Source organism: Eucalyptus grandis, chromosome 1 (genome assembly GCF_016545825.1).
Source record: "Eucalyptus grandis isolate ANBG69807.140 chromosome 1, ASM1654582v1, whole genome shotgun sequence".
NCBI classification, from domain to species: Eukaryota; Viridiplantae; Streptophyta; class Magnoliopsida; order Myrtales; family Myrtaceae; genus Eucalyptus; species Eucalyptus grandis.
Window position 1 is genome coordinate 28,883,122 of NC_052612.1, and position 27,298 is coordinate 28,910,419.

At 36.9% G+C, this 27,298-nt stretch overlaps 2 protein-coding genes across 2 annotated transcripts; both read left to right on the plus strand.

The window, feature by feature from the left end:
* The first annotated feature begins 530 nt into the window (after window positions 1-530).
* LOC104439122 (alpha carbonic anhydrase 7) lies at window positions 531-5,753 on the plus strand. Its single transcript, XM_010052235.3, has 7 exons — window positions 531-800; window positions 1,253-1,470; window positions 3,797-3,906; window positions 4,153-4,267; window positions 4,904-5,068; window positions 5,179-5,232; window positions 5,564-5,753. The coding sequence occupies exons 1-7, from the start codon at window positions 701-703 to the stop codon at window positions 5,651-5,653; spliced, it is 852 nt and encodes a 283-aa protein (XP_010050537.2). The 5' UTR covers window positions 531-700; the 3' UTR covers window positions 5,654-5,753.
* A 14,196-nt stretch (window positions 5,754-19,949) lies between these two features.
* On the plus strand, window positions 19,950-23,674 carry LOC104439111 (alpha carbonic anhydrase 7). The gene is made up of 7 exons (XM_010052228.3): window positions 19,950-20,208; window positions 20,579-20,796; window positions 21,583-21,692; window positions 21,950-22,064; window positions 22,633-22,797; window positions 22,900-22,953; window positions 23,371-23,674. Exons 1-7 carry the CDS (start codon window positions 20,109-20,111, stop codon window positions 23,458-23,460), a joined length of 852 nt encoding a protein of 283 aa, XP_010050530.2. The 5' UTR covers window positions 19,950-20,108; the 3' UTR covers window positions 23,461-23,674.
* Window positions 23,675-27,298: the final 3,624 nt, after the last annotated feature.

Genomic DNA, 27,298 nt, shown 5'->3' on the forward strand with positions numbered 1-27,298 from the left:
ATATTAATTCGCCGTTATATGCGAATTTAATCGCATGATCTCGAAGTTGAATCATGTCATTGTTTAAAGTAGTCTCTTTTTTGTCTCATCGTGCTTCAATTTTTCTTTCCCAAGATATGGCAAGCTCATATGTATAAACCGATTGGAATGAGATTTTGTTAGGTTCATTGGCATTGGAGAAATTATTTTACACGGGCACGCGGTTGACTGCAGAACTCCCACGGAGAGAATTTATTGCCGTGATTGATGTGTTGCGCATGTGTCGTGTATTCATTTGTATTTTGATATTTTGCCGTACTCTTATTCGATGATATAGATCTATAGATTTTTGCAAGCTCATCGAGCGTGATCCTACCGCGTTCCGCTCGGTTTTCACTCTCCGAAATTGTCAATCAAGTCAGTAATCATTCCACATGAGTTGGAGTCCACCACACCTGACCCGTCTCGTTCCCGCTCTCTTTCCCACCGTTCACACGTTGTCTGAATCGGTCGAAGGTGAGAGGGTGTTTCTTGCTCCAAGACACGTGACAGATTTTCTTCTTCACACTCACACGACAAAGTGCATTCCACTTTTTCTCACCAACCCTCAGTGCATGCTTGTAAATCTCAAGAACCGCCCTCCTCTCTTCCCTTAATTTGTACCCATAAGACCCGTTTTTTCTTTCATTGAATCGTCCGTCGCATTGCAGCGAAGATCGACATGAAGAAGCAAAGCAAAAACATCCTCTGTTCTTCTTTTACCCTCTTCTTTCTTCTTGCACTGAGGAGCGTGGCAGCATCATCCATGCCCGGAGAAGTTGGTAATGCCCCACCTTCTCATTTCATTTCATTTTTGGCTAATCGATACGACGTTATCCAGTAAGGATTGATATTTGCTCCACAGCCGTGCGATACCATAGGAAGCAAAGTTATTATAGACTCTGGGAGATGCACGACTTGTGTTATGTCAAATTCAAAAACTTGCTGCAGATGACATATTGTGAACTCTTTACTATTCGTGTGAAACTTTGTTTTTGCTTTGTTTTCCTCGATTTTTGGTAGTAGGAAATCGGGCTTTTTATATCAGGAGTTGAAAATATGGGTATCGCCCACCTTAATGTGAATTTGAAAAGCTTGCGTGTGGGTGATATTGTTATTCGTAGCATACTGATCATAGGCTTAAAGAACACGATCTTATTTTATAAAGTACCAAATGAAAGTTGATGACCCTGAAATTTTGTGTGCTGATTTGTATCAATCGCGGTTCATGAAGAGGATGAGAGAGAGTTCGATTACATAGTCAAGAGCAAGAAGGGGCCAAGGCACTGGGGAGAGCTGAGGAAAGAATGGGAAGCGTGCAAGAAAGGTGAAATGCAGTCGCCAATCGACCTGTCGAGCCGGAGAGTGAAGGTGATTCCCAAGCTGAGGGAGATAAAGAGGAGCTACAAGCCCAGCAAAGCGATCCTTAAGAACAGAGGCCACGACATTTCTGTAAGTTTCCAACTCCTCCTATGTCGATATATCTTCGGGAATATACACGAAGGGCCCGGCAAGCATCCTGGAGCGGTAATAATAAATTTCTGATGGTCTGATGGTCTGATGCCAGACAATTTTTAATATAGGAAAATAGGAGACTGATTTTACCGAAAATAAAAACTTTGCAAGATCTAGGCAGAGACCTAACAAAATTTGAAAAAAAAAAAAATCTAGCAAACAAATAAGAAAAGAACCGAAATTCAAAGACCCGTGAAGAGTGTGGAAGCTTTGAAGGCAACAGTGGAGGATAGGACCCCATGGTGAGCTGAGCTAGTAGAGAGGCAATCGCTGATAGCTCGCCTTAGAGGCTCAGGTGGTGCCTTAAGCGGTTCGGGCGGTGCCGCAAGCTGCTCAGGTTGCTTGTCATCTTAAAATTTTCAATCTAATGAAGTTAGTCCTAAACTTTTTACGATTTTCTAGTGTAGTCATTGCAATTAATTTTGGATGAAAATAACGTGATGGTCTAATCAATTCCAGTGTTTTATGTGGATAATTTTTGTAATTAAACAATTTTTTTTTGTTCTCTTCTCTTTCTTTTTTTTTTCTCTTTTTTTTTTCTTTTTGCTTGTGGCCCGAGGGTTGCTCGCAACCACTAGGTAGGTGAGGGTGCGCAGCCCGCACTGATCACCCTTTCGCCCAATGGCCAGTGAGAGTGCAACGCCCTTGGTAGTGGCTAGTTTTGGGGATGGCCAACGATCATAGATGAAAAGAAATTGGTTAAAAAAAGAAAGAAAATGAAGGAAAAAAAGACAATGAAGAAAAGGAAATTTTTTTAAAAAAATTTACAAAAATTGTTCACGTCAAATCGCTAATCATGTCACATAAGATGGATAGCATCCGAGCTTCTAAAGTTTATGACTAAATTGATTAAATTAAAAAGTTTAGAACTGAATTGGCTATTGAATAATAGATCTAAAAACTTTCTAGACAATTTTTCTCATGTTATGCGGTATCATACTCTTCTCCTAAAAGCTCGAAGGCTTTGACGGTGAGATTCAAGAAAGTCCCAATACAAAGTGAGAGTGAGAGTGAGTGTTCGTGTTGTGTTTGTCTGTTGTCTCTAAATTTGAACAATAGTGAAAACTTCCGTTGGTTATGTGAAAGAGATAATTTTGGGGGTTAGATTTACTTGATTTACAACGAGGATGGAGGTTTTTCCTTTTTTCTTTCTTTGGTTTCTTGAATTTCAGTGATTTGTATATTACCAGCATGAATTAGCACAGATTTACGAGGTTTGTTAGCTATCAGAAAGAGTGAGAGTGTGTGTTTTAACGTGTTAATGGCCCGTTTTAAAATAATAGAAATCCCATCAAGCCAGTCACAAAAAATACTCCCGACAGAAATAAAAAAATAGTCATAATCAATATGAAACCGGACAAGCCAGTCTCCAAGTTTCCAACGTTAAAATCCTATTATGTGCTCACTTCTCGTACATGAAAGATTGTTTATTAGGAAAATCAAGATTTTCTATGTGGCTGATGACCTCTCTCTCTCTCTCTCTCTCTCTCTCTCCTTTGGTTTTTATGTCAATGCACATAGGGAGACTTTTGGTTCAAAGCATGTTTTGCTTGGCTTTAACCCATCCGAAATGACCTAGATATATCATTTTCATTTGACAAATAAAACAATGATATTACTTTTTCACATTATTTTTATATGCATATTTTTCAAAAACTAAATATTCAATGTCAAACCATAGTCTCATTTCATAATTAAATCTTAATATTGGGCTATTCCGAATACAATCAATTAAAAACTTGATTTAATAAGTAGGGTACTGCTTTTGCAAAATTTCAAATGGGCGTTTGAAATTGGATTTGAAATTGGAAGAGACGCTAATCCAAAAACCTTATGAAGCGTTATCACATGTAGTTAGTGAAGAACCTTTGTTGAACGACCATAAACATTATTGATTTCACTATATGTTATTTTAATCAGCGGCATCACTTTGAACACCTGACTTTGCTCAAATCATGATGCCAGTCTTGTTTAACTAACATTGTAGGATTTTACTTAACTTTTAGGGTCCAATTAGGCCCAGCCGGGTTTCCTGCTAAAACACACAAACTTAATATCTTAATTTACAAAAAAACTTGGATGACCGTGAGCAATTGTTTATTGATTATTTTATTTTAGGCTTTCGATGTTTGATGCAAACAAGAAAAATAAAATAAAAGACTCCCATCTTTTGTAGTTGGAAATAACAGCTGTAAGTCAAATGCCAAAGTAAAGACCCATTTAAGATTAGACAGCTAATTAGGTGTTGTACGCGTGAGTGCAGCTTCAATGGGACCTGGGCAGTGCTGGATCAATTAAAATTAATGGCACTCGACATTTTCTACAACAATTTCACTGGCATTCCCCTTCCGAGCACACCATCAACGGCAGAAGGTTTTCTCTCTCTCTCTCTCTCTCTCTCTACACAGAACATTGAGCAATAATATAATTAAATATTATATATGCAATAAAATGCACCTGGACCATGAAAATTGATTGTTCAACTTTAAGAAAATCTCACAAGATCCGACAATCTAAATTCTTTTTATTATGTATCGTGAATTCCCTATCTTCATCGACCATCACGACATTCATCATGAGGTGCAGTATATTTAACAATAGGTCTTTGTATGTACTTAGGTATGAATTAGAACTCCACATGGTTCATGTAAGCACAGATCCGGACGTTAAACACAAGATTGCTGTAGTTGGACTCCTTTACAAGACTGGCCAACCAAATGCTTTCCTTTCCAAGGTAACTTCTTCATGTGCATATTGTGCGTTATCGCCTCTTTATGGTCTAATATGTTTATGCTCTTTATTATTCATTTCCTCTTTCATATCAATACAATTTAGAAAGTACTGATTTATATCATTCATGTTAATGAGGATCTTAAGCATATTTGTCAAACTTCTTTTATAGTTAAAAGTGAATTTTCCGAAAACGTGCCAGTATATCATTAGAAAATTCAATCACTTGAATAAAGGAAAACTTTGGTTAATCCTATAATCGGTGAAAGGATACTTGCTCAAATATTTATAAATGGCCATGTTCCAAATCTTTGGGGTCATGGTAAAAAAAACACAAACAAACACCCAATTATTCCAAATATTTATGTATCATAAGTTGCTGCTTTAATTAATTTGCGGCTAATTCTCCCAGAGAAATACTAAATTTATTAGGATTAATTCATGGAATCGGTTCACAATAATGATGTGTAGTTCTAGGAAATCGAAAGCGCTTAATGATATTAAATTTCCACTCCCAACCTACCACAACAATTGCTAAATCAATTTTAGGATCGGTTGAGTATGCCAAAAATCCCCCATTTCACAATGCCTTGTGCAAGATCAGATGCCTCCAATTGTGAATGATGTATTGGCGTTTCAGTTAATGGGGAATGTACGGTCCATGGTTGATAAAAAGGGTGAGAGAAAGATGGGCGCGATTGATCCAAGAGAGATCAAGATGGGTGGCAAGAGTTACTTGAGATATATGGGCTCCCTCACTGTCCCTCCTTGCACGGAAGGTGTCATTTGGACTATCAACAAAAAGGTAATACAGGCCCATTTACACACTTTCTACCCCAAAATTTATATGTTCTTGCGTGGTCTATCAACCATGTGTTTTAGCTTCATTAACCCTTGCATTTGATCATCCAACAGATAGGAACAGTATCAAAGGACCAAATCAAGTTGCTCAGAGAGGCTGTACATGATGTAAGCACACTAATTTCTTGGTATATCGATCTCATGATGAATGATGCTCATCCAATTCTAAATAGTGATTGTCATAGATATTGCAAGTCACGGAATAAGATGAGCAATTAGTTTTTCATATTACTTTAGATATAATCGCTAGCTTAAAGGGTAATTTCCTAGTTAATATTCGTTAGAGTTAGCTCATCGTTTGTGAAAGGGCCTTGTTGTCCTCCAACCATGCCTAGTAACTATGAGATCACATACATTTAATTCAAATTCAGTTTATATGTGAATGATGTCTATTACTAATTATTTAGTATTGACCCATCATGACGAATTCAAATTGCAGTACGCGGAGAAGAATTCGAGGCCTGTGCAACCACTGAACAGAAGAGAGATCCACCTCTACCAACCAAATGAAGAAGCAACACCAAATTAACCATTTAAAAAAAAAAAAAATTGTTTGATATGATGGGCTTGTACCACTCAAAACATGATTTCATTTTTACACTATTATATATCGATTTTTCTCTATCTCTGTTGAGTTTTTACCCTAGATATGTCTATCTTGCCTAGAGCACGGTATGGCAAGATCATCAAGTTTTCTTGTGCAAAATGATGATTTAGGGTAATTTGTTTGAAAGAAAATTGTTTTGGGAAATTTCTCTTCTAACTTTCAAGTGTTTAGATGAAGAAAAATAAATTGATTTAAGGAAAACACTTTCCATAAGCTAAAAACAAGTTTAAATTAGAGGAAAGCGACTTTCCTTTCTTATAAGAAGAAAATCACTTTTCCTTAACTCCCAAACAAATGAAAACTAATTTTTTTTACTCTAGCTTATAATTAAAAGCATATAATGGAAGTTGATAGTACTAAAATTTCTGGCCATAGTTATGTGGATGATTTGGTTATGGAGATAAAGATGAAGAGACTCAACAATATAGGGTATAAAAAAATAATTTTTGGTCGATGTTAAGTGAAAGAGTTGAGAACAGCGGTCCATGGGCCTAGAAGTTAATCAAAGTACGGAAATATCCAATTCCACTCTTAGAAAAATCCTAATGTAATTTGAATTATAGGTAGGTTCAACAAATATTCTGAGAATCCACATTTTAATTGGAAACTATTCACAGAATATTTGGCATATAAAGAAAATTAATGACCGATAACATTGATACAAGAAATGCCAATGTTGAGAGTTCATCGGTTACTATGATTTAGACCATGTTGGTTACGACACTGTTACCTAAATTGATTTACGGAAAATATGACAAACCGGTGATGGGAAAAAAAAAACTGAAAAATCGTTCTCAGGTTCAACTTGACCACGACGTCATCAAGTTTCTGCACAAAACAGGTTTTCAAAGATGGTGAGGTGGGAAGGTATGTGAAATTAGGGAAGATTGGTTCTAAGGTGGTAATCTGGAATATGAACTAAAAGTCTCGAATCCCAACACAATAACATAAGGAACTGAACTGATTAACACTTGGAATTGATGATAGAATATATAAATATTAAACAATTTCTTTATCTAATAGTTTAAATTTTAGAATAGTTGGCAGTAATCCCGCTAATTCTCACATGGATACCATGTGAGGTGGTATTAGAGTCGGAGGTCTTGAGCTCAAATTTTTCTAGGCCCCATTTGCCTCCTTAATGAAATATATACATGCAGTATAGGCAAAAAGATAAGACTAAGCATGAGGGAACATATAGAATAACTAAATATTAAATCATGCATTCATATTATAACTTAAACTTCGTAAACAGTTTGTAGTGGTTCCACAAATTCTCACAATTGGATTGGACATGAAAGCTGATTTTCGATTCTATGGGGGCACCAAGTTTGTCTGGTAAGAATCAAATAATTGCAATTATGTATTATTTTTGTAGCCAATGAGAATTATAGTCTTCTTAGTTTAGTGGTCTAATGTGCCTATATGAACTTGGACATCGCAGCTTCAATTCTCTTGGTTGCATCTCTCTATTTTTTAAAGATAATGTATATATGACCGGTTTGACACGGGAACCAGCCTAGTTCATTGATTCTAGATTTGAATTATTGGTTTTGACATAAGAACTGGGAATCGAGACCTAGATCGGTTTTTCCAGTAACCAGTCGGGTAAGGCTGGCTTGATCTAGTTCTCAATTGCTGAAGCGGCCCGGTCGTTAAGCCTACGTGGAATAGGCATGCCAACTCCCGGTAGCAAAGAGATCGGTGGAAAGTGCTACTTTGGTTGTCAGGACCTGAAATTAAAAGAAAACTTATGAAGAGAGTCCCGAAAGGAAAGATAAATTTGCAAACACTGGAAACAAAACGACAGAGAACTAAACTTCGCTAGAACTAAAGCAACTTGAAAGTCACACATCCATGGACGCTCAAATGGAAAGTTGTCATGAAAATAACACTGGTATTTTCAACAAACACTACGAACAATAAACTTGACTCTAAAACTAAAGCATAAAGTGAAAGACATCGCTTCGAAACGGATTATATACTGTAGAGGAAACTTAGGCAAAGTTTTGATAAAACTTTTCGTGCATAAGCGTGTCTTCTTCCTCTGTGTTCGTTTCTTTATACATATGGATATTTTTTAAGCAATTATTGAGCTAAGTGCAATTCTCCCTCCTCGTTCCTTAATTTTCTCCACTTCCATGACTTCTATAAAACAAGGAGTAATCTTGTGTCTTGCAGATTGAGGTGCCTCTTAGTTACTTTGGTTGTAGTAACTCCAATACACCCTAGGACTAGATCAACATTGCACATCCCATGTTGAAGTTAGGATGGAAGAACTCTAGATCAAGGATGAACCTGATATGACTTGACTCTTGCAGTTTGCTCTTCCTTCTCGACCTATGCTTTAACTTGAATCATATCTGGATGTATTTGCTGTAAATTTACACCACCAACATGGATAAATGGAAGGATTTGAATCGACAAGTGATGCATTCTGGTTGAATGGTGATCATTTAATTATAGTTTGTTTTGTAGAAAACCTGGTGGTTCGTGCTAGATTGAACCGAGCATGTGGAGGTGACACACCATCTCATTTTTTGAAATGATTTGCTGTACAAAAAATATTCATGACCTCTATAAACACTGTTGATCGATCGAGTTGCCAACATATTTACTAAAAGCCTCCACCACACTCCAGCAATTTCATAAAGGTGTTCATCACAACAAGAAGAAAAGAGAGTTTGTAAGAGGGAGAGTATGTCAAAAGCATATAAAACCAAATCGAATCTGTAGGGGATTTCCCGGCGGCATTAGAAGTTAGAACTGCTACAAGGCAATTAGAGATTAAGTTGTTGCTGTGTGTTGGCAGGAGAAACTCTTGGTACTTCTATTTATGAGCGTTCCCACGTGTATCGAGCAAGTGGCGATGAATTTGCTATTGAACTTGTATGAGTGAAGGTGGATACAACTTCATATACGGCTTGTTCTCTCTCTCTGTTATCCCTGCTGATCCCATATCGGATCATAAAGTACTTGTGGCTTGATTGACTAGTGTGGCCGACTTCGAACGATCATCACCTTGAGTAATCCTTAAGAGATTTGACCAAATAGATCAGTTTGGTTGTTACACATGGTGTCACATGTTAAATTAATGTCTCGCGTTTGAATTCAGATAACAATTTGTTAAATCAAATTTTGTTGATAAAGATTTTTCAAGTAGATTTCAAATTGGATGAATAAGCCATCTTTTCTTAGACTCCTTAAAGCTACACAAAGGAGGAAATAAAATAAAGATAGAATAAAAATAAGAAAAAAAGTAAAGGGTTTCTCCTCTTTTACTTGCAGCGTTCATCTTTGAAGAATGAATCAAACCGTGGGGCCTAGTGGGCACACGTATAAGAAGATACAAATTTCTTCTTTATTTGTGGAAGCTTGCCGAAAGTTGTTATCCTCGTAGCGCTCAAAAGTCAAGACTTTGACTTTTGGGCACACAAAATATAAAAAGGTTACGAAAGAAAGAAAGTGGTTTTCTCTCGGCGCATCCACGATCCACAAGTTTTCTGAAGCCAGAGTCCTTGAAGCCTCGCGAAGCTTGAAAAGGAACGTGAAGACTTATGTACGTGGACCAAAGATGAACGTTGGAGTTTTTGATTTTGGCATACGTAGAGCGTTTTTGTCTTGAGTTTGAACGCGTGATGATTTTGTGTCGTGAGTTTATGTCTAAGTGAGTTGTTTATTTATAAACACTTTGGGTTTGAGGTTAAATTTAAGTGTGAAAAACATTCGAGTGTGTGAGCAATTGTAATTTCTGATTCTCCGATTATAGTGAATTATTTGTTACTGACTCTCCCCGTGGACGTAGGTACCAATACTCGGACTAAATCACGTAAATTTCCGGTATCATTATTAATTCTCGTATATTTCTTTAGTAATTTCGCATTGTTGTAAATTGTAAGATCCTGTGATTTCTATGTATTATATTCCAACATCATGGAAATTCATTGGCTAGAAGTATGAGAACCTTGTCCTAGACAAAGAGCTGCAAAGTGGAGGTCACTTCTTGAATCTGAAGGACCTCCTATGTGAAATGGGTGGGCTTGAGCATCACCTTAGACGAGCCTCTAGATTGATGCCACTCTCACCTTGCCATCTCTCTCTCTCTCTTCGTCAATTGGATCTTGAGGACAACATCAAATTTAGAAGGGGTGCCTCGGAATATAGAGGCACATCTCCAGATCGGACCATCTATGAGGACGAGAGAGTGCCAAAGTGTCGCGACCCGCATGAGTTAAATTTCAATAGAATTTAACGGATTGTTATAAAGGCGCGAATAGGCCTCTTGTGAGATGACGCTTGCGCCATGTATAGTGATGATTGCGTATGTCCATCTTGAAGCTCAATTGGCTGGCAGGCTACTTTTTGTTAGACCTAATAAGGACTCTAATCATTAGATCAAAAAGTAACAGCTCTCAGCTTAAAAGGTTGGGATTTATTCAGCAACCGAAAGCTATTACTCTTTAATCTAAGGGTTTTTTTTTTTTGGCCTACTCTATTCATACTCTAACGCTCACTATCAGACTTTTGCCTTATCTCCTTGCAGGGCGTGAAAGTCAAAACTCACTCCTGAAACTATATCGTCCCCACCCTTAACCTCCCGAGAAGGTGAGGATTCGAACTCCCCACCTCTCCCTTCCATGTTGGAAGGGTGGTCACTGGGGTAAACCCCAGTGGTTATCTAAGGGTGTGTCTATTTGGTGGAAAATGTTATCTGAAAACTGTTTTCATTGATTTCCGGAGTTTGACGCATGGAACATGAACGGTCGACCCGAAAACATTTTTCATGAATGAAATCTCTATAGCATAAAAGGCAGAAAATGACTTCCCCTTACAAAACAGAGGATAGTGTTTCCGAATAAAAAGAGCAAAGTTTGATGTTAGTCAAGTAAGGCTGAGGACTTTGTGCATCTCTCTCTCTCTCAATCTCTCTCAGCCCCTACCCCTCAAGATATCTATAAGAGGAGAAGAGGAGAGAGCTTAAAGTATGCACGACAACATTTCTGAATAGAAATTAATTTTTGATCAGAAATTGATTTATCAATTTTTATTCCCTAGACAAGTTTCTGAGTAAAGAAACATGTATGATAATTATTCAAAATTTTTGTTTTTGGAATAGAATTTTAATAAAAAAAATTATTTCTAGGGGGCGGTGGGCGGCTGGTGTTTAGCATTTGGTAGCGAGCATTCGACATCCCACAAACAGTGAGTGGGTAGTGACAAGAGTGAATGATGAGAAAAGTTTTTATTTCTCACTATTGTTTTAGAAATAAAAAGCTAAAAATTTTAACTTCTAATTTTTGCGCCAAATTTATTTAATAGAAATCTATTCCAGAAGTAAAAAAATGAAGTTACGTTACCAAAATGATTTCTATTTCAACCTATTCCGGGAATATAAAAATAAATAAATAAATAAATATAAATTTTGTCATGTGCACCCTTAATATTAGCCATGTGCAACTTGATTTTCAATTCAATATTTTTCGAAACTTAGCTGCTACCTAGATTGTTAGAAACACCCTCTCGAATATGTCAGATCCAAGAATCCTAGAACATTCTGTTTTTCTTAAAGTTTCGTGTTAAACGAAATTTACTGAATTAAGTGCATTTTGCAGTAAAATACATGTCCAAACTGGAGAGAGAGAGAGAGAGAGAGAGAGAGAGTTTTGTATGGTTGGTTGAGGGGATTTGACTTCATGTAGGTGAGCATAAATCGAGCGTCCACATGTTATTATCTCATGTCTGGAAACAACAAATCGGAATAGGGTGAAACTCTGCAGATCTGTGTCTAAATTGGGGGTAGGGTAAGGGCACGCCAGCAGAAGAGGCATTTTACATTCCTACATTCTTTCGGTAACCAATTTTAGATTTGTTATTCTTTGATAGCACACGTCCCATTATGTCCATGCATGATAGCGGACAAGCCTGGAGATCAATCTGAACGAGAGACGAAGTACTTTTGCATATACTAATTCTGTCGCATGGGAACCAGCACAAAGTTACTGAGCCAAGCCAACTCGGAAGATCATTACAATATTGATCCTAAGATATATTGAGAAAGTTAAATTTCGGTGATCATTGCCAATTATTTTATCTAATTTAAAGAGATGTCAAGAATTAAGTAAATGTGATTACTTAAGCGGTGTGTGGCTGCAACCAATTTCAGTGCGGGTGTTCGGAATAACTATGACTTACATAGATTTTATAAACTGCATTTTACATTAGGAAAGACAGGCATTTACTACTAAAATAAACGGCTTAGGTGAGAGAGGCTCTCCCCTGGAAGTTTGAAAAAGAAAAGGTGGTGATTCCCCATTACAGCCCACACGGAAGGAAGTTAGATTAGCACATTGCATTATTCCGTCAACCCATTTTGGAGTGTACATACTTCCAAGAAGTTTCACTCCATTCCGTCATAAGCTATATGTGAAACTGCCCAAAACTTTTTTCCTCCTTTTTCAAACTCTGAGTTGATGCAGCACTTCATATACAATGAACATGTTATCCTCAATTTGCCTCCTTATGGAGAAGTGGACTCTGTTCCATGGCAATCGAGTCTCGTAACCAAGGTTTGAGCTTGTTAGCGATTACCTTTGAAATTATATTGTAAGCACAGTTGCACAAAGCTAAAGAGGTGAAATTGTTTCAAGGTTTTTAAGGATTGAGAGCCTTAGAAGTTAGATAAACATGGGTTCTATTTGATTTCCTCTCGGTGCCGGCAATAAATAATTAGTTCAAGTCACCTGATCCCGTTGCTTTAGAGGCACCTAATTAAATAGTAATAATTGTTGCGATTCAAGTCCACTTAAGGTTTAGCTAATGGATTATTAAGCCTAACTTAGTTCAAGCTCTCTCAAGCCCATACTAATTCACGACTTAGATTCAAATTCTTAACATGCAATTAGGAGTCGCCACTAATTTATTTTGGTGGGTCAATTGGAAACCCAAGTAAAATAACGGGAGATTTACTTCTATGAACCAAAAATTGTAAGTTCGGGCACTTGATTACGCTAGATTTCTCTAATGCCCTTTTGGTACATTTTTCTTTTATTTTGAAAAAATGTTTTGCAAGCATCTTGAATTGATTTTAATTTATTTCCTTAACATGTAAGGTAATCATGTGGATACGCAAACCATCAATTTAACACCAAAATAAAGCAATAAATAAATTACAAGACTTACCTCATAGCAACGAAAGCATTTGCAATGTTAGATCAGAATTTACATCAACAATCTTAGATATAATTTCTACTTAACACACAATCACTCAATCTTTTTTAAGATTTTCTCTTATTTAAATGAAACTTATTCTACGTGGAATGCAATGCAATGACACACCAAAATGCCTAACTAACCTATCATGCAAACTCTATGTCACACGTCATTAGACCTAATGACAAGAAAATATTAAATGCAACTATCCTAACATGTCACGCACTCAAATGATCCTAAACATGCAATGACTAGATGACGGAATGACCTAAATCTAGGTGACACGCACATGATATTTTTTATATCTTCTTTTCATTTTTTATAAAATTAGAAAATAAAATTGCCTAGTAATTGAACATGCAATTTAAATTAATGAAAAGAAAATCTAACATCCTCAATTAATGTTTTTGGTTTTTTTTTTTTAAAAAATGGGAATAAATTGCCTAATCTAAATATGCAAATTATCCTAAAACAGGTAGTATTCTAGCATGAGCCTAATCCAACTCAAATATATTTATTTTTTCATGGGTTTTCTTTTACGGAAACAAAATCAATTCAAGCAAAGGCATATAAAATAACATGGCAGTAAATCAAGCATGATACATTTGTGTCTGCTTAATTTTTAAATTGAGAAATCATATCTCGCCCATGAGATCGGATTGGCCAATTTCTAGTGAAATTCCGAATCATATCTCGGGCATGAGATGAGATTGATGATTTTTTTCGTGCGATTGCGAGCCATGTTTCAGGCATGAAATCAGACTGTTAATCATATTCATGTTGTGAAATCAGGGAATAATCCATAATTTTTTAAAGTTTTTTTGGATAAGATATATCGTTCAAAGATTTGAATTTGATCACAGTATCAACGAATTAGGTAAGGAAATAACCAAATTAAATTCGGATAATATCTTTATCTATTTCGCGATATCGTTCAGGAATTTGGACTCATTAGATGGTGTCACCGGTGATGGGTTACAATGACACTCAGCCTGGCGAGGGTCACAAGCACCGTCGGCTTGTTGGGATTATGGTGCAGCAATGGCGATGGTAGCCTGCATATGCTCGGCTCATTGGCTGCTGCGGTAGTGATCGACACGATTTGGGGGGGTCGTCGCACTTGCTCGGCGAGTAGTCACAAATCGCGGTCGGTTCAAGAGTCTACACGTAAACTTTGAGAGGCGACTTGGATTATTCAATGAAGCACTTGGACTGCTGCAAGGACATGGCGCTGACGTGGGAGGAGCGTCCAAGGGCTGCCACCTGCTGCGGATTCACCAAAAGTCCTGCAAGAAGAAATTGGACTCAACCAGCACAAACTGCTCACGTGTGAATGCGAGCGCTACGGGATTCTTCGAATATGACTCAGTATACCGTGGGCGACTGTCACGTGTCTTCGAGAGAGACTCAAAAGGCGGCCAGTAAAGTCAGAAACGGCAGCGAAACTCGGCAAACGGCACAACGTCACGGCTGAGAAGAGGGATGTTCGACCACGACTCTGCCCATCTCAAGCACTCTATTCTCTCGTGTGTTTCTCCATACGCCGTGAGATTACGTTGTGCTTCCCACCTAAATGTGGCCGTGTATTAATATGTGTTGCCCCCCCTTTGTCCAAATTTGAGCCAATTTATAGGCAAGAGACTGAAATTTTTGTAAAATTTCATTTCATTTTTCATATCAAGATATGTGAAGATCACCTCCCGAATGCAATATTTCTTTTATTTTTTTACATCTCTTCTAGCCTTGTCTGATTTCCTTTGTATCTTTCCACATTATACAGCAAAGAAATGAATATTCTCCACCGATTTTTATCGCATATTACCAAAGATTCAAAATTGTAATAGGATTTTCTCAAATTCCAAATTCTGCAAAGATGAGCTCGTAATATCTCCTTATCATGCTTGTTATTTCCAAGGATATATGAATAAATTGCATGAATATAAAAATAATCCTCCGTCATATCGCCAAAAATATAAAATCACTAGTTCTTTTAATTTTTGGTCATCATAAAATAACAAGCTCCGAACAATGCGATAATAGTAAATAAATGAACCTAAAATGATATGCTATTCAGTTATTATTATTATTATTATTAGGGCTTAAAAATCAATCCCTAATTTTCTATGCATTGAATAAATGACCGGGTCGACAAAATGTAGGTGTCAATAATAATAAAATGCATCTTTCACCTATTCCATTGACACCTCTACTCATAAAGTCTTATTCATTTCGTCATGTAGTAGACAAGAACGAAAGTCTAGGGTTGGTTGGAAATTTCGTGGCCCCACTGTGCTGTACAAGTCTCGAAAGAAATCCATGGCCATCTATTTATCTTCTACCGATTTAAGCATTGAGAATCCTTGTTCTTCGCCTCCGCTTTATGACTGTGGCATGAAAATATTTAATTTTTCCATCACCACTTCAATTTTTAAATTTGAAATCTCATCGCCCAATACATCCCCTTCTATCTTCACATGATATCTATTTCCCCTTTTAAGGCTCTGCACCCACTTTTATTGTTATTATACAGAAAGTTTCCTCAAGTCAAATTTAAAAAGAAATTTTTGATGGATGTCTTAGTAGGTTCATAATTTTTTTCCCCAAAGTTCAGGAAAAATTAAGGTAGTTTGGAAGAACCTAAAGCAATGGTCAGCCTGAGTTGTTCATCGAAGAAATAGAAATGGTCGTTGGCTCCTCCACGGGGATACAGTAGGATATATCTCGTCGGTGCCTTGATTTGCCAATTGAACAAATGATGTCTCGCTTTCTGCTTCTAATCCTCGGCCAAGTTGGTTTCACAACTCCTGCGAAGCTGTATCTTTTTTCTTTTTCTTTTTTTTTTATGTCTTCTCAATGAATAGTGGACCCTACCCAGAATAAATTGGTCCGTTGATTGGCCAATTGAACAAATAAATGTTTTATTTGTTTAGAATAATCAATTTTCAGCTTTTTTTTAAATAAAAAATATCATTTTCTTCTTAGAGGTAGCCAAACAATGATCTTATGTCCATTCTGTTGTGAATTTTGAGAGAATAGAAACAGTAAATTTCTCAAATGATACCAAACGCCAGCTTAGCTTTGGGTGGTGCTTTGATTTGGTGGTGCGTTAGGTGATTAATTGTCCTAAATTTCTCTGGTTGTTGGGCGGTATCTTTCTCCGACGAGAAAGACAAGAAAACGTGTTGATCATCACCAATTTTATATGGATTAAGATGCTATTTTACAATTTGATGATATGTGTAAGTTGCAAACGATGAGTTGTAATTTTTTCCTCTTCTTCTTCCTTTTTTTTTTCCTTTTTCCCCTCTTTAAGTCTAAGCCCAACCGACCATATGGACACCTTTTTTATTATACACGCTAAAAATATATCTCAAGACTCTCGTTAACTTATGCTAATCAAATATAAGGCCAAGGCTGTCAACGCATAAGTTCAATATTGGACATTGCTAGGACCATCACCCTTTAGAACACTTGAAGGACAAGACTCCCAGCTCCAGCTATGCTACAATATCCATTTTATTATTTCGTACGATGTTTCAATTATGTACCAACACATTCGATTATGTGCACACACGTTTGGCGTTGGAATTAAAATTCTGAACAGGAAATGATAATATATAAGAATTCTTTAGGTTTTCTTATATAAGCGTCTTGTTTAGTAAGTAATTGGATATAGAAATGCAGTTAAAATTATAGAAACAGAGAAAAAACAATTCAAAGTCTCGAAAACCTCCTCCGCTAAGAGCTATTACACCACAACATAAAGATTGTCAGAATGCAGAAATAGATACGTGGTGGACCTGATATAGATAATTGAAAGACATCGGAGATTTCCCATATCTATCAAACTTGTAAATTATTTTTCTTGATTGTTTATATCATTAATTGATTTTGATTTATGATAATTGCTATTATTATATTATTATCTTAGATGGTCATCTTATAAAATTTATAAATACTTAATGAACTCTTTATTATGGAATATATAGAATTACACAATTCTTTCTTCTACGTTATTCTTATATTGGTATCAAAGTATTTATTGTCTAAGGAAGTGCCCGTCAAGTTTATTACATGATCTCAACTGCATGCCAATGTTCATTTTCCACGAATCCATCGCCCTTAAGTATTGTTCTGACACTTTCTGTTGTTGTTTTGAAAAACAGACATTACCATAGGACTCTGTTGTCAATCGAGCCAGATGCCGAAATTTTATCTTGATCCACTATCGCACGCACCCTCACTCACCACCACACGCTGCTGCCCTGCAGATCACACACTTCATGCACCAAAGGCTTCTGTACACATAATGTTGACGTCAACTACATGTTTACAACACGTCAACGTTGGCTTGGTTGTCCACCTCATTTGCCATGCCAAAGCCACGTCAATGCCACTTCATTAGACATGTCAAGAGATTTTTTTATATCTCATTCGGTTGTGCATTATCTCTTTTGGATGTGCATATCTTTAATTGGTTTTGATTGACTGTAATTGATAAGTTAATGTCTTGTTACCTTATAGCCACACAAGATGTTTTCATCCTTTTGATTAATCGAATCTTCTTAGCTAGTCCTTCTTATCTTTTTCGTTGTCCCACCCATGAAAGTTAAACCCTTAGTTCAACTTTGTGATTTTTGTTGTTACTCTACATTACTTCTTTTGTTGAGCCTCTTGCATGTAGAGAAGCTAGTACTTATCCTAACAATGACAATTGTGTTGCAAGCTGTAGACTAAACTCATACTTGAGATTTGGTTAATTTACCTCCTAAGAAGTTTGATACATGTTGTAAATGCATGTAAATCAAAATAAAGATAGATGGCATTACGAAACACTATAAAGCTTGACTTGTAGCAAAAGGCTTTATTAATGAGTATGGAATTGACTAAGATGAGAAATTTACTCCAATTGCATGTCCTAATTAGGTTTGAAGTCTTGTTGTGTAGCTTAAGCGATGGTCTCTATTCCAAGTGAATGTTAAAAATGCATTCCTTAATACTGATTTCATGGCCTTCACTTTTCTACTAACATTGTCTATATTTTTCACATTGTTAATGAGTTCATGAACTCACCATGTATATTAACCTTGCTGCATTTCTTTAGATCCTTTGTTACATTAACGGTACCTTATTTCATGGCCTTCACTTTTCTACTAACTCCACCTTATAGATGAGTGCCTATTCTAATGCTGACTAGTTTTTTTTTTTTTTGAACAATGCTAACTAGTTAGATGACCCTTTAGATCATCACTCCACTGCATGCTAATGTTTCTTTCTAGCTAACTTGCTTATCCCATAGAGTAGCAAGAAATAGACCATTGTACCTCAAGCTAGTACGAAAGCATCATATTGTGCACTTGTTGATACGACTTTGGAATTACTATGATTGCAACAGTTACTATAAGACATGGGAACCCATATAATGGTGGGATAGTCAATTACCATGACAACCGAAGTGCTATTCGAATGACATATAATGATGTTTTCAATGAGCACATTAACCACACTGAAATAAACTATCATTTCATCCATTATCATATGCTTCATGACACTATTTATCTTGTCTCCACTTCATCAATTGATCAAACTATTATTATTTTTACTTAGGCACATCCATCCGGGTGTTTTGTGAATCTTTTTTCCTAATTCCTATCGACTTCTTAAATAGTCATCTTGTAAAACCTATTTATACATCATGTACTCTTCATTATGGAATATGAAGAATTTTACATATGATGTCTTCTGCAATATTATTTATCTCGATCCTTGAGACCTTAGACAGTTCCTGTGGCATCCAACTCGAAGACCTATGAATCTCAAACTATGAGCTCCAAAAATTGTGATTAATCAAACAAATATTGGTACATGTTGCTACGCCAACTATACCTATGTATAGTGACGTCTATGTCCACCTCAACAAGCTACTTTTGATGAGGATTCCATTATTAGTATATGATCTCAACCGTTTAGGCTGAAATTTATTAAACGACTAAAATCCGTTGCATTTCAATTCAAATGTGAAAGTAAATGCCTCCTCAAAACCATGGACTCACCTCTAAAAATTGACATTGAATTGCTAGACACAATCGAAAAGCTTACTGAAAAAAATAAGATAGATGTATTCGGTGCATGTGAATCCAATTTATATTCCATCAAGTGAGGTGAGCTCTTACGTGAGTTGGGAATACAATTTGGATTTTCTCGTCGACGGAGCTGACCGAGAAAATCACGACCAGGTGAAAATTGCTGGAGAAACTTTCGTCTGAACGTACGACCCCATCTACTTGTGATGCTTAGTTTTTTTTTTTTATTCCCCACGTGATCGGTAAGTAAAGAAGACAAAATGTAAAACAGAGGTGGCAAAGTCAAGTTTCTCCTGCAAATCCGTACGTTTAGCTCCCCGACAAAAGCAGAAAAAGAGAGAGAGAGAACAGAATACAACGTAAGCCACTACGCAACATGTTATGCAATTATTATACGAACGTAATAGATATACTAAAAATTGTATTCCTAAGATTAAATGTGGTCGGGTAATTTCTTAATATAAAAAAGATCTAAATTCAAAAAGTCCAACATAATTCTAACGTTATTAGTCAATTCTTACTACTCAGCCGCCTCGTCAGCCAAATAACCTTAATAGACTAATGGGATTACATTTCTTATTTTAACGTGTTGGTATTAGCAAGCATTACTTCCAATTAAAATGATATTTTTTCTTCCCTCTTCCTAGGACAATGTTCCCGAATTTTATAGTCCTGAATTCAGATATGATTTTTTAAGGGTTTTACTCGGTTATCACTCTCTAAAACAATTTAATTGATAAAACCATTGATTAATCCGAATTAGTTGGAGTCGACGTCATCGGACCCGTCTCGTCACCGACCTGCTCCACACGCGTTCGCACATGGTTTGAATCCGTCGAAGGTGCGACGATGTTTCTTGCTCCACAGCAGCCAATATAAGCTTCCCTCGACATTGCCAGATTGTATCCTTCACACTTACAGGAGACAGCGTCTCGGCTTTTCCTCATCAAAACTCCCTCTTACGATCCAAACCTCAGTGCACGCTTATAAAGCTCAAGAGCCACCGTTCTCTCTTCCCATTAATTTGTAACCCAACCCCTTTGCTCTCTCATTGAATCATCCGTTGCATTGCAGCGAAGATTGACATGAAGAACCAAAGCAACGCCATCCTCTTCTCTGCCTTTTCCCTCTTCCTTCTTCTTGCACTGGGGAGCGCAGCAGCAGAATTCATACCCGTAGAAACTGGTAATGCCCCGCCGTCTCATTTCATTTCATTTTTTCCCTACGCAACCAAAAAAAAAAAAAAAAAAAAATGAAAGTTAACGTAGACTGTATTAGATACATGACCTGACTAATGTTGTGAAATCTATAGCACTTGCGTAAAACTTTGTTTTTGCTATATTTTCCTCGACTTTTGGCAGCAGGAAGCCGGACTTCTTATATCGGGAGGTAGAAATACAGATATTACCTACGTGTATATTGATTAGTAAAACTTGCATGTGGGTGATGTCCAACCTAGCGATCAGAGGCCTGAAGAACACGTCTTGTTTTATATAGTACCGAATGAAAGCTGCGATTGTAATATTTTGTGTGACGATGTGTGTAAACTGTGAAGAGGATGAGCGAGAGTTCGATTACATACCCGGGAGCGAGAAGGGGCCAATGCACTGGGGGGAGCTAAGGAAAGATTGGGAAGCATGCAAGAAAGGCGAAATGCAGTCGCCGATCGACCTGTCGAGCCAGAGAGTGCAGGTGATGCCCAAGCTGGGGGAGATAGAGAGGAGCCACAAGCCCAGCAATGCGACCCTCAAGAACAGAGGCCACGACATTTCTGTAAGTTTTATTTTGCATCTAATTCATACTACTCCAATGTCCACAGGGAAAAATACATGAAACATGATTTATAAGGAAAAGTGAAATCACGTATGTGGCTAATGTCCTCTCTCTCTCTCTCTCTCTCTCTGTTTACATTGGTGCTTATGTTTGTACAAATGGGAGAATTTTTTGGTTCAAATCATGTTTGCCTTGGTTTGAACCCAAACAAATTAGCCTTTTTTGTTTTTTTTTTCCTATTTTACACCCAGAGCATATATATCGAATTCAATTAAAGACCAAAGTCTGATTTCAATTTTAAATGTTAAAATTAATTTATGTCCAATTCCATCAAATCAGAATTTGCTTTAAGTAGTGTGTGGCTCTTGCAAATTTCATACTGGTATTTGAAACTGAAAGAACAATTTCATCATCACATTTATTAGGTGAAGAAACTTTGCTAATTGTCCATAGACATTATTATTTTTCACTATATGGTATTCCAATACATGACATCACTTTGAACACCTAACATTCTTTAAATCATGATGGAGGTCTATATTAAATAACACTGTCGAACTTCTTAATTTTTAAGGTCGGGTTGTGCCTTTTGGAGTGCCTTTTCAATGGCTTTAAGCCATCCAATGAGGCACATCCAAGTTCCATCATAAAACAAAAAGCTAATATATTAATTACAAAGACATTTGATGGTCTTAAAAGCAATTGTTTATGTCTTTGGGTCTTCCGATGTTTGATACAAAAAAGGTTAGACAGCTAATTACGTGTTGTTTATGCGATCGAGTGCAGCTTCAATGGGACACGGGCAACGCTGGATCAATTAAGATTAACGGCACAGAATATTTTCTCCAACAATGTCACTGGCATTCACCTTCCGAGCATACGATTAACGGCAGAAGGTCTCTCTTTCTCTTTCAGATTACAGAAACATGCAATCATTACTGAATTAGTATGATAGTTGCAATAAAATGAATATGGACCATAAAAATTAATGAGCCTCGTATTGAATTCTATGCAAATCTCACCAGATTCAATCGGTTTAAGTTTGCTTTAAGACATCTACTGGAGTCATTGCATATCTCCATCAAGCATCATCTATATTTGCGTCAGGTGGATAACATTAACAGTTGCTTTGGGCACACATATACGTACTTAGGTATGCATTGGAGCTGCACATGGTTCATGTAAGCACAGACCCGACTGTTAAGAATAATATTGCTGTTGTTGGACTCCTCTACAAGACTGGCGTACCAGATGCTTTCCTTTCCAAGGTAACTTCATGTGCATATCGTGTGTCGTTGCCTCTTTGTGCCCTAATATATTTATGCTCTTCATTGTTTCGTTTCATCTCTGAAATCTCATAAAATTAGAAAATATTGATTATATTGTTCATGCTAATTTGGATTTAAGCATATTTGTTGAACTTGTTGTACAATAAATATTGGATTTTCCAAGCGCTGACCATGTAGGTCATAAGAAAATTCAATCCCTTGAGTAATTGTGAACTTTTAATTAATCATTTAATCACTATAAAGATTCAAAAACTCATCATGAAAGCCATGTTCCCCTTTTACGGTCATGGGAAAGCAACCATGTTCTCGCAAATATGTCTGGATCATAAGTTGCTGCTTTAATTAATTTGCGGCTAATTTCCCAGAGAAATGCTAAATTTATTAGAATTAGTTCACAAAATCTATTCACGAAAGTGGCCTGTAGTTCTAGGTAATCAAATCACTTAATGGCATTATATGTTTTCGTGCACTTCGCACATTTCCTATTGCCTTGTGCAAAATCATATGCTTCCAATTGTGAGTGATGTATGGTGAATTAATGTTTCAGTTAATGGGGAGCGTATGGTCTATGTCTGACAAAGAGGATGAGAGAAAGATGGGGACCATTGATCCAAGAGAGATCAAGATGGGTGGCAAGAACTACTTGAGATATATGGGCTCTCTCACTACCCCTCCTTGCACAGAAGGTGTCATATGGACTATCAACAAAAAGGTAACGCATGCCCACCAACGCACTTTCATACCTAGTTAAGTGTTTCTTACCTCGTCTATCAGCCTAGTGTTTAAGTAACCCTTGCATTCGATAATCCAACAGATGGGCACTGTATCAAAGGACCAAATCAAGTTGCTCAGAGAGGCTGTTCATGATGTAAGCACGCTAATTTCTTGGTTACATCCATCTAATGGTCAATGATGCTCACTTAATTCTAACTTCTGATTTTCATAGACATCGCGAGTGATGCACTAGGCGAGCAATTAGTTTTCATAAATTATATAGAAGTAATCAATAAAAAAAGGAGCAATTCTCTCACAGTTAATCTAGTTAGGTTAGAGATGGCAATGATCCTGGTTTGGTTAAGCAATGGAAATAATGAAAATAATATGACAGGAAGAGTTGTTTCGTCCTCCAGCCATGCCTAATAAGTATGGACGTCGCCCACATTTAATCCTTTAATTAAGTTTATACGTGGATGATGTTATAAGTTGCAACTCACTAATGGTTTTGGAGAATAATATTGTTTTTGGCAAAAATATATCGACATCTCATGAATAATTCAAATTGCAGTATGCAGAGAAGAATGCAAGGCCTGTGCAGCAACTGAATACAAGAGAGATCCACTTCTACCAACCAAATGAAGCGGCAACACGAAATTAACCTTTTTTAGATCATTGATTTATTACCGGGATCCTTGTAAACTAGAAGCTAAGAAAAGGTAGATGTTATTTAACGGCATTAGGGTTGCTAAATCTACTTTTAGAGATATTTAGAATATTTGGGATATTCTGGATATCTTTTGATTGATTATAATTAATTTGTAATATTCTTTTACTTTAAATAGTTGTTCTGTATAATGTATAAGTTAACTCAGGCACTCCTCAATATTACACAATGAAATATACAAAAAATTTCTCAAATCTATTTTACGCATCATTCTCAACTTTGTATAAGCATTATCGTATCTTAAGAAGTATCATTGATATGTTTCCAATAAACACCAATCGCATAGGTCATGTTTCTCTATGATAATCGTTATGACGTCAACCGCATAGATCACATCACTCCATCATACTCATCATGATACCAATTGCACAGACTGCATCACTCCCATTTCCCTCCAAACACTTAGCATTAGTTGTTGTTTGAGATTTTTCCATTGCTCCTTTCGGGAAAAAAAAAAAAAAAACTCTACCACCGGACTCGCCGTCCTTAGATTATGAGATCCTAAAATTTCGTAGTGAACGGGCACTGAAAGTTGCCCCACGTGCCGCCCCGTTTTGGACCCATGGGAGCTGTTCAACATGGAACACGCCTCACGCGCTGCCAATATCCTTTATCTGTGAGATCCACACGCTCATATGCGTTGCACGTGACTAGACCTCTAGCGCGGTCTTTGCTGACATCACCCTAAATTACTGCGACTTCATCTGCCACATTACCTTGCCACGTCCTCATTGACTGTTGACCATTGAATGTGTTGACCAGAAGTTGATCAATCGGTTCCTAAGGTATTTCAACATGTTAAATCCATTTTTTGGCGTTTTTTTCTCTATATCTGCACTCCAAATACTAGTTTCTTAGCATTCCTTATACAAAGTCGCTGCTTTTAAACTAGTAAGTGTACTTAATGGATGAAACGGATGTTTCTATACCTAATTAAACCGTTTTGAATGGATCAAATTACATATTATGGGCTTAAGAAGTTAACATGTACTTTTTTTGTTCAAATGATTTCACCTCAACAAGGCCACATATGTTTGTATGTACAAACTCTAGAGGTTGTTTTTTCTCTTCCGGTTTTTTCAACCGGAAAAAATTCTCGACATTATTTTCCAACAAGACATCCTTCACACGGGCAATCTAGACTGTCAATCAAAGGTATGCTAGTCACCATCTTTTTTTGGACTAGTAATTTTAGTCCACAAAAATTTAGATGACCAAACTAATGATGCCACAACCAATTACTATCTTTGATCAACGCTTAAAAGTTGAAAAGATTCTTTGTTTGAAAAGTTAGAGGGAACATCCAGTTCATCATCTGTGTCACGCCCCAATCCTCGGGCATGTACTCATTCTTCACCTTTGGTCGATTAATAACGATTTCTCAGGACGTATCGCCGACTCTTTCATTTTAATACGTATGCGGAAGCATATAATTATTTCCCAGATAATAAAACAATGGAATAGATTAGTAGGGCTATAGCTTTTTTAACATGAAAAGCCATAACCACGCTTTTATACAATACAACCACATAATATATATGACAATACTATTCACTAAAGTCTGATCTATCACAAATTAGTCCCCAACCCAGGGTTTGCAAATAGGATGGGACCTCAGTCCTCATCTGAGTTGTACTCTGGATTATCCTCTAGATCCTCCTCAGGTTCCTCATCAAGATCATCCTCTTTAGGTTATTCCTCCTCAAGTTCCTCTTCCTCGAGTTCCTCTTCCTCGGGTTCCTCTTCCCAGTTCTCTTCTTGTGGCATCCCAAAATTCAATGTCAAGCCATAAGGTGTGTTAAAGTCTTTAATTAGGTGATAACATTTCCCATGGCTTATGCTTTAGCCATTAGTCCTTTAAATAGATGATTTGTGCATATGATTGTGAGAATTTAAATTTGATAGATTAATGATAATAATCTATGCTTGGCCATGCACTTTATAAATTAAATTTCAATAAACAAAATGTCACAAGACTTTGGCCATATTGAATATTAAAAAAATTTTAAAAAATATTTATAGAAGAAATTAAAAAAAAAGGGGGAAAAGTCAATTTTTAGGTTGGGCCTTAGGCCCATTGGCCTAAGCTTAGTGGGCCGAATGGCCAGCCCAATTAGGCCCACGGAGGGGCTGTCGACCAGCCCAAGAGGGTGGCCCGATAGTGGCCGGCCCAAGCCCAAGCCCATAAGACAAGTGGCAATAGACCTTCATGTATTGGCTTAGAGAAGAAGGCCATGCATTGGCCATAGATAAGGCAAGCAATGATTATCAATGATGAGAATTAGGGGGTATAAAAAGGGAAGAGAGAGAGAAGAGTGGCCGGTTTTACCCCATTCGGCCGAGAGAGAGAGAGAGTGAGAGAGAGAGAGGTTTCGAGAGAGAGGAGGAGTGGCCGAGAGAGAGAGGAGGAGGAAACCGCCGTCCGTCCGCCGTGTGCCGCCGTGCTCGCCGCCTTACGCCGTCGACCGACCGGTCTAGAGGCAAGTGGGAGTCCTCTAGCTGCTCTTGCATGTGTGTATGTTACTTGCATGTTGAATTTTTGGGTGTTTAGGTGAGAAAAACCGAAGTATGGATGGTTTGTGTTTGAATAGTTTGGCTGTTTTCACTCGAACAGTGTGAGTCAGGATGTTGTGTGAGCTTGCATGAATGTTTAGAGTCCGATTTTGGCTTCGATTTCTTCATGAAAGTTGTAGCTAACATCTTGAACTATAACATACTAAAATTTCGTGGAAAATGATGGATATTTGAGTGGTTAAAGTCTCATCCTACGGAGACCTCAGATCTGGAAAGATTTTACTGACCTTTTGTTGGATTTGTGGTTGCATGTTGATTTGTGCTAAGAATATTTCTTCTATATCTTCATGAAAGTTGTAGGGGACACCTTAAAATACAACATATTCAAATTTTAAGTGAAATGAACAAGTATAGCCTAGTAAATCGACTAGATCTTGAAGACGGTAATTCTGGAGATGTATTTCGGGACACCCGAGACTTCATGGACCTAAATGACGACCATAATCTGGTTATTTGACTTAGATCTCTTCATGAAACTTGTAGAGGACATCTTGATGTATAACATATCCAAATTTAAGAGGAAACGAAAGAAAATAGGTAGGTTAGAACTCAATATTTCGGAGAAGCTAGCACTGGACGATGCGGTAATGGATCCAGAAGCTTCGTGAGACTGTAGAAAATAATCTAAAAAGAATATGGCTTGGAGTTCTTCATGAAAGTTGTACGAAAATGTCTTGGCTATCATTCGGTAAAATTTCGTAATTTTTGAAGGCCGTATGGATATTTTAATCGAATTTCTTCGGAAACCGTGCATTCTGGTTTCATCCGAAAATCATATGATGTTTTGTGAAAATTGTGAGATTGTGTAAAATTCTATTTGGCCATGTATTTTGCATGTAATTATCATCCTATTGGCTTGTTTGATAATTGCTTTAATTTTTATAATTTTGGGAATTTATAGATATTAAATTTAATATTTAAGAAAGAGGCAAAAGTTGAAATTTAAAAATAAAAAAATATATAAAAAGTAAATAAATAAAATAAAATGGATTATTTTATTGGCCATGAATTTCATTAAATTTATTAATAAATAATTATACATTGTTGCATGTATGATAAGGTCTTGGTGGGTGCATGACATTGAATTGAGATGCATGTGTGAATTCTATGCCAAGTATGACTTGTTTGATGTCACGTCATATGCCATGCTAAATTAAGACTGAAATTGGTAAACATGGATAATGGTAAAATGAAGAGA

Coding starts and splice junctions, on each gene's coding strand:
- LOC104439122 (XM_010052235.3), top strand. CDS start 701: ATGAAGAAGCAAAGCAAAAACATCCTCTGTTCTTCTTTTACCCTCTTC. Junction 801..1,252: donor ATCCATGCCCGGAGAAGTTG/GTAATGCCCCAC, acceptor CGGTTCATGAAG/AGGATGAGAGAGAGTTCGAT. Junction 5,069..5,178: donor TTTGGACTATCAACAAAAAG/GTAATACAGGCC, acceptor ATCATCCAACAG/ATAGGAACAGTATCAAAGGA.
- LOC104439111 (XM_010052228.3), top strand. CDS start 20,109: ATGAAGAACCAAAGCAACGCCATCCTCTTCTCTGCCTTTTCCCTCTTC. Junction 20,797..21,582: donor ACAGAGGCCACGACATTTCT/GTAAGTTTTATT, acceptor GATCGAGTGCAG/CTTCAATGGGACACGGGCAA. Junction 22,954..23,370: donor TCAGAGAGGCTGTTCATGAT/GTAAGCACGCTA, acceptor TTCAAATTGCAG/TATGCAGAGAAGAATGCAAG.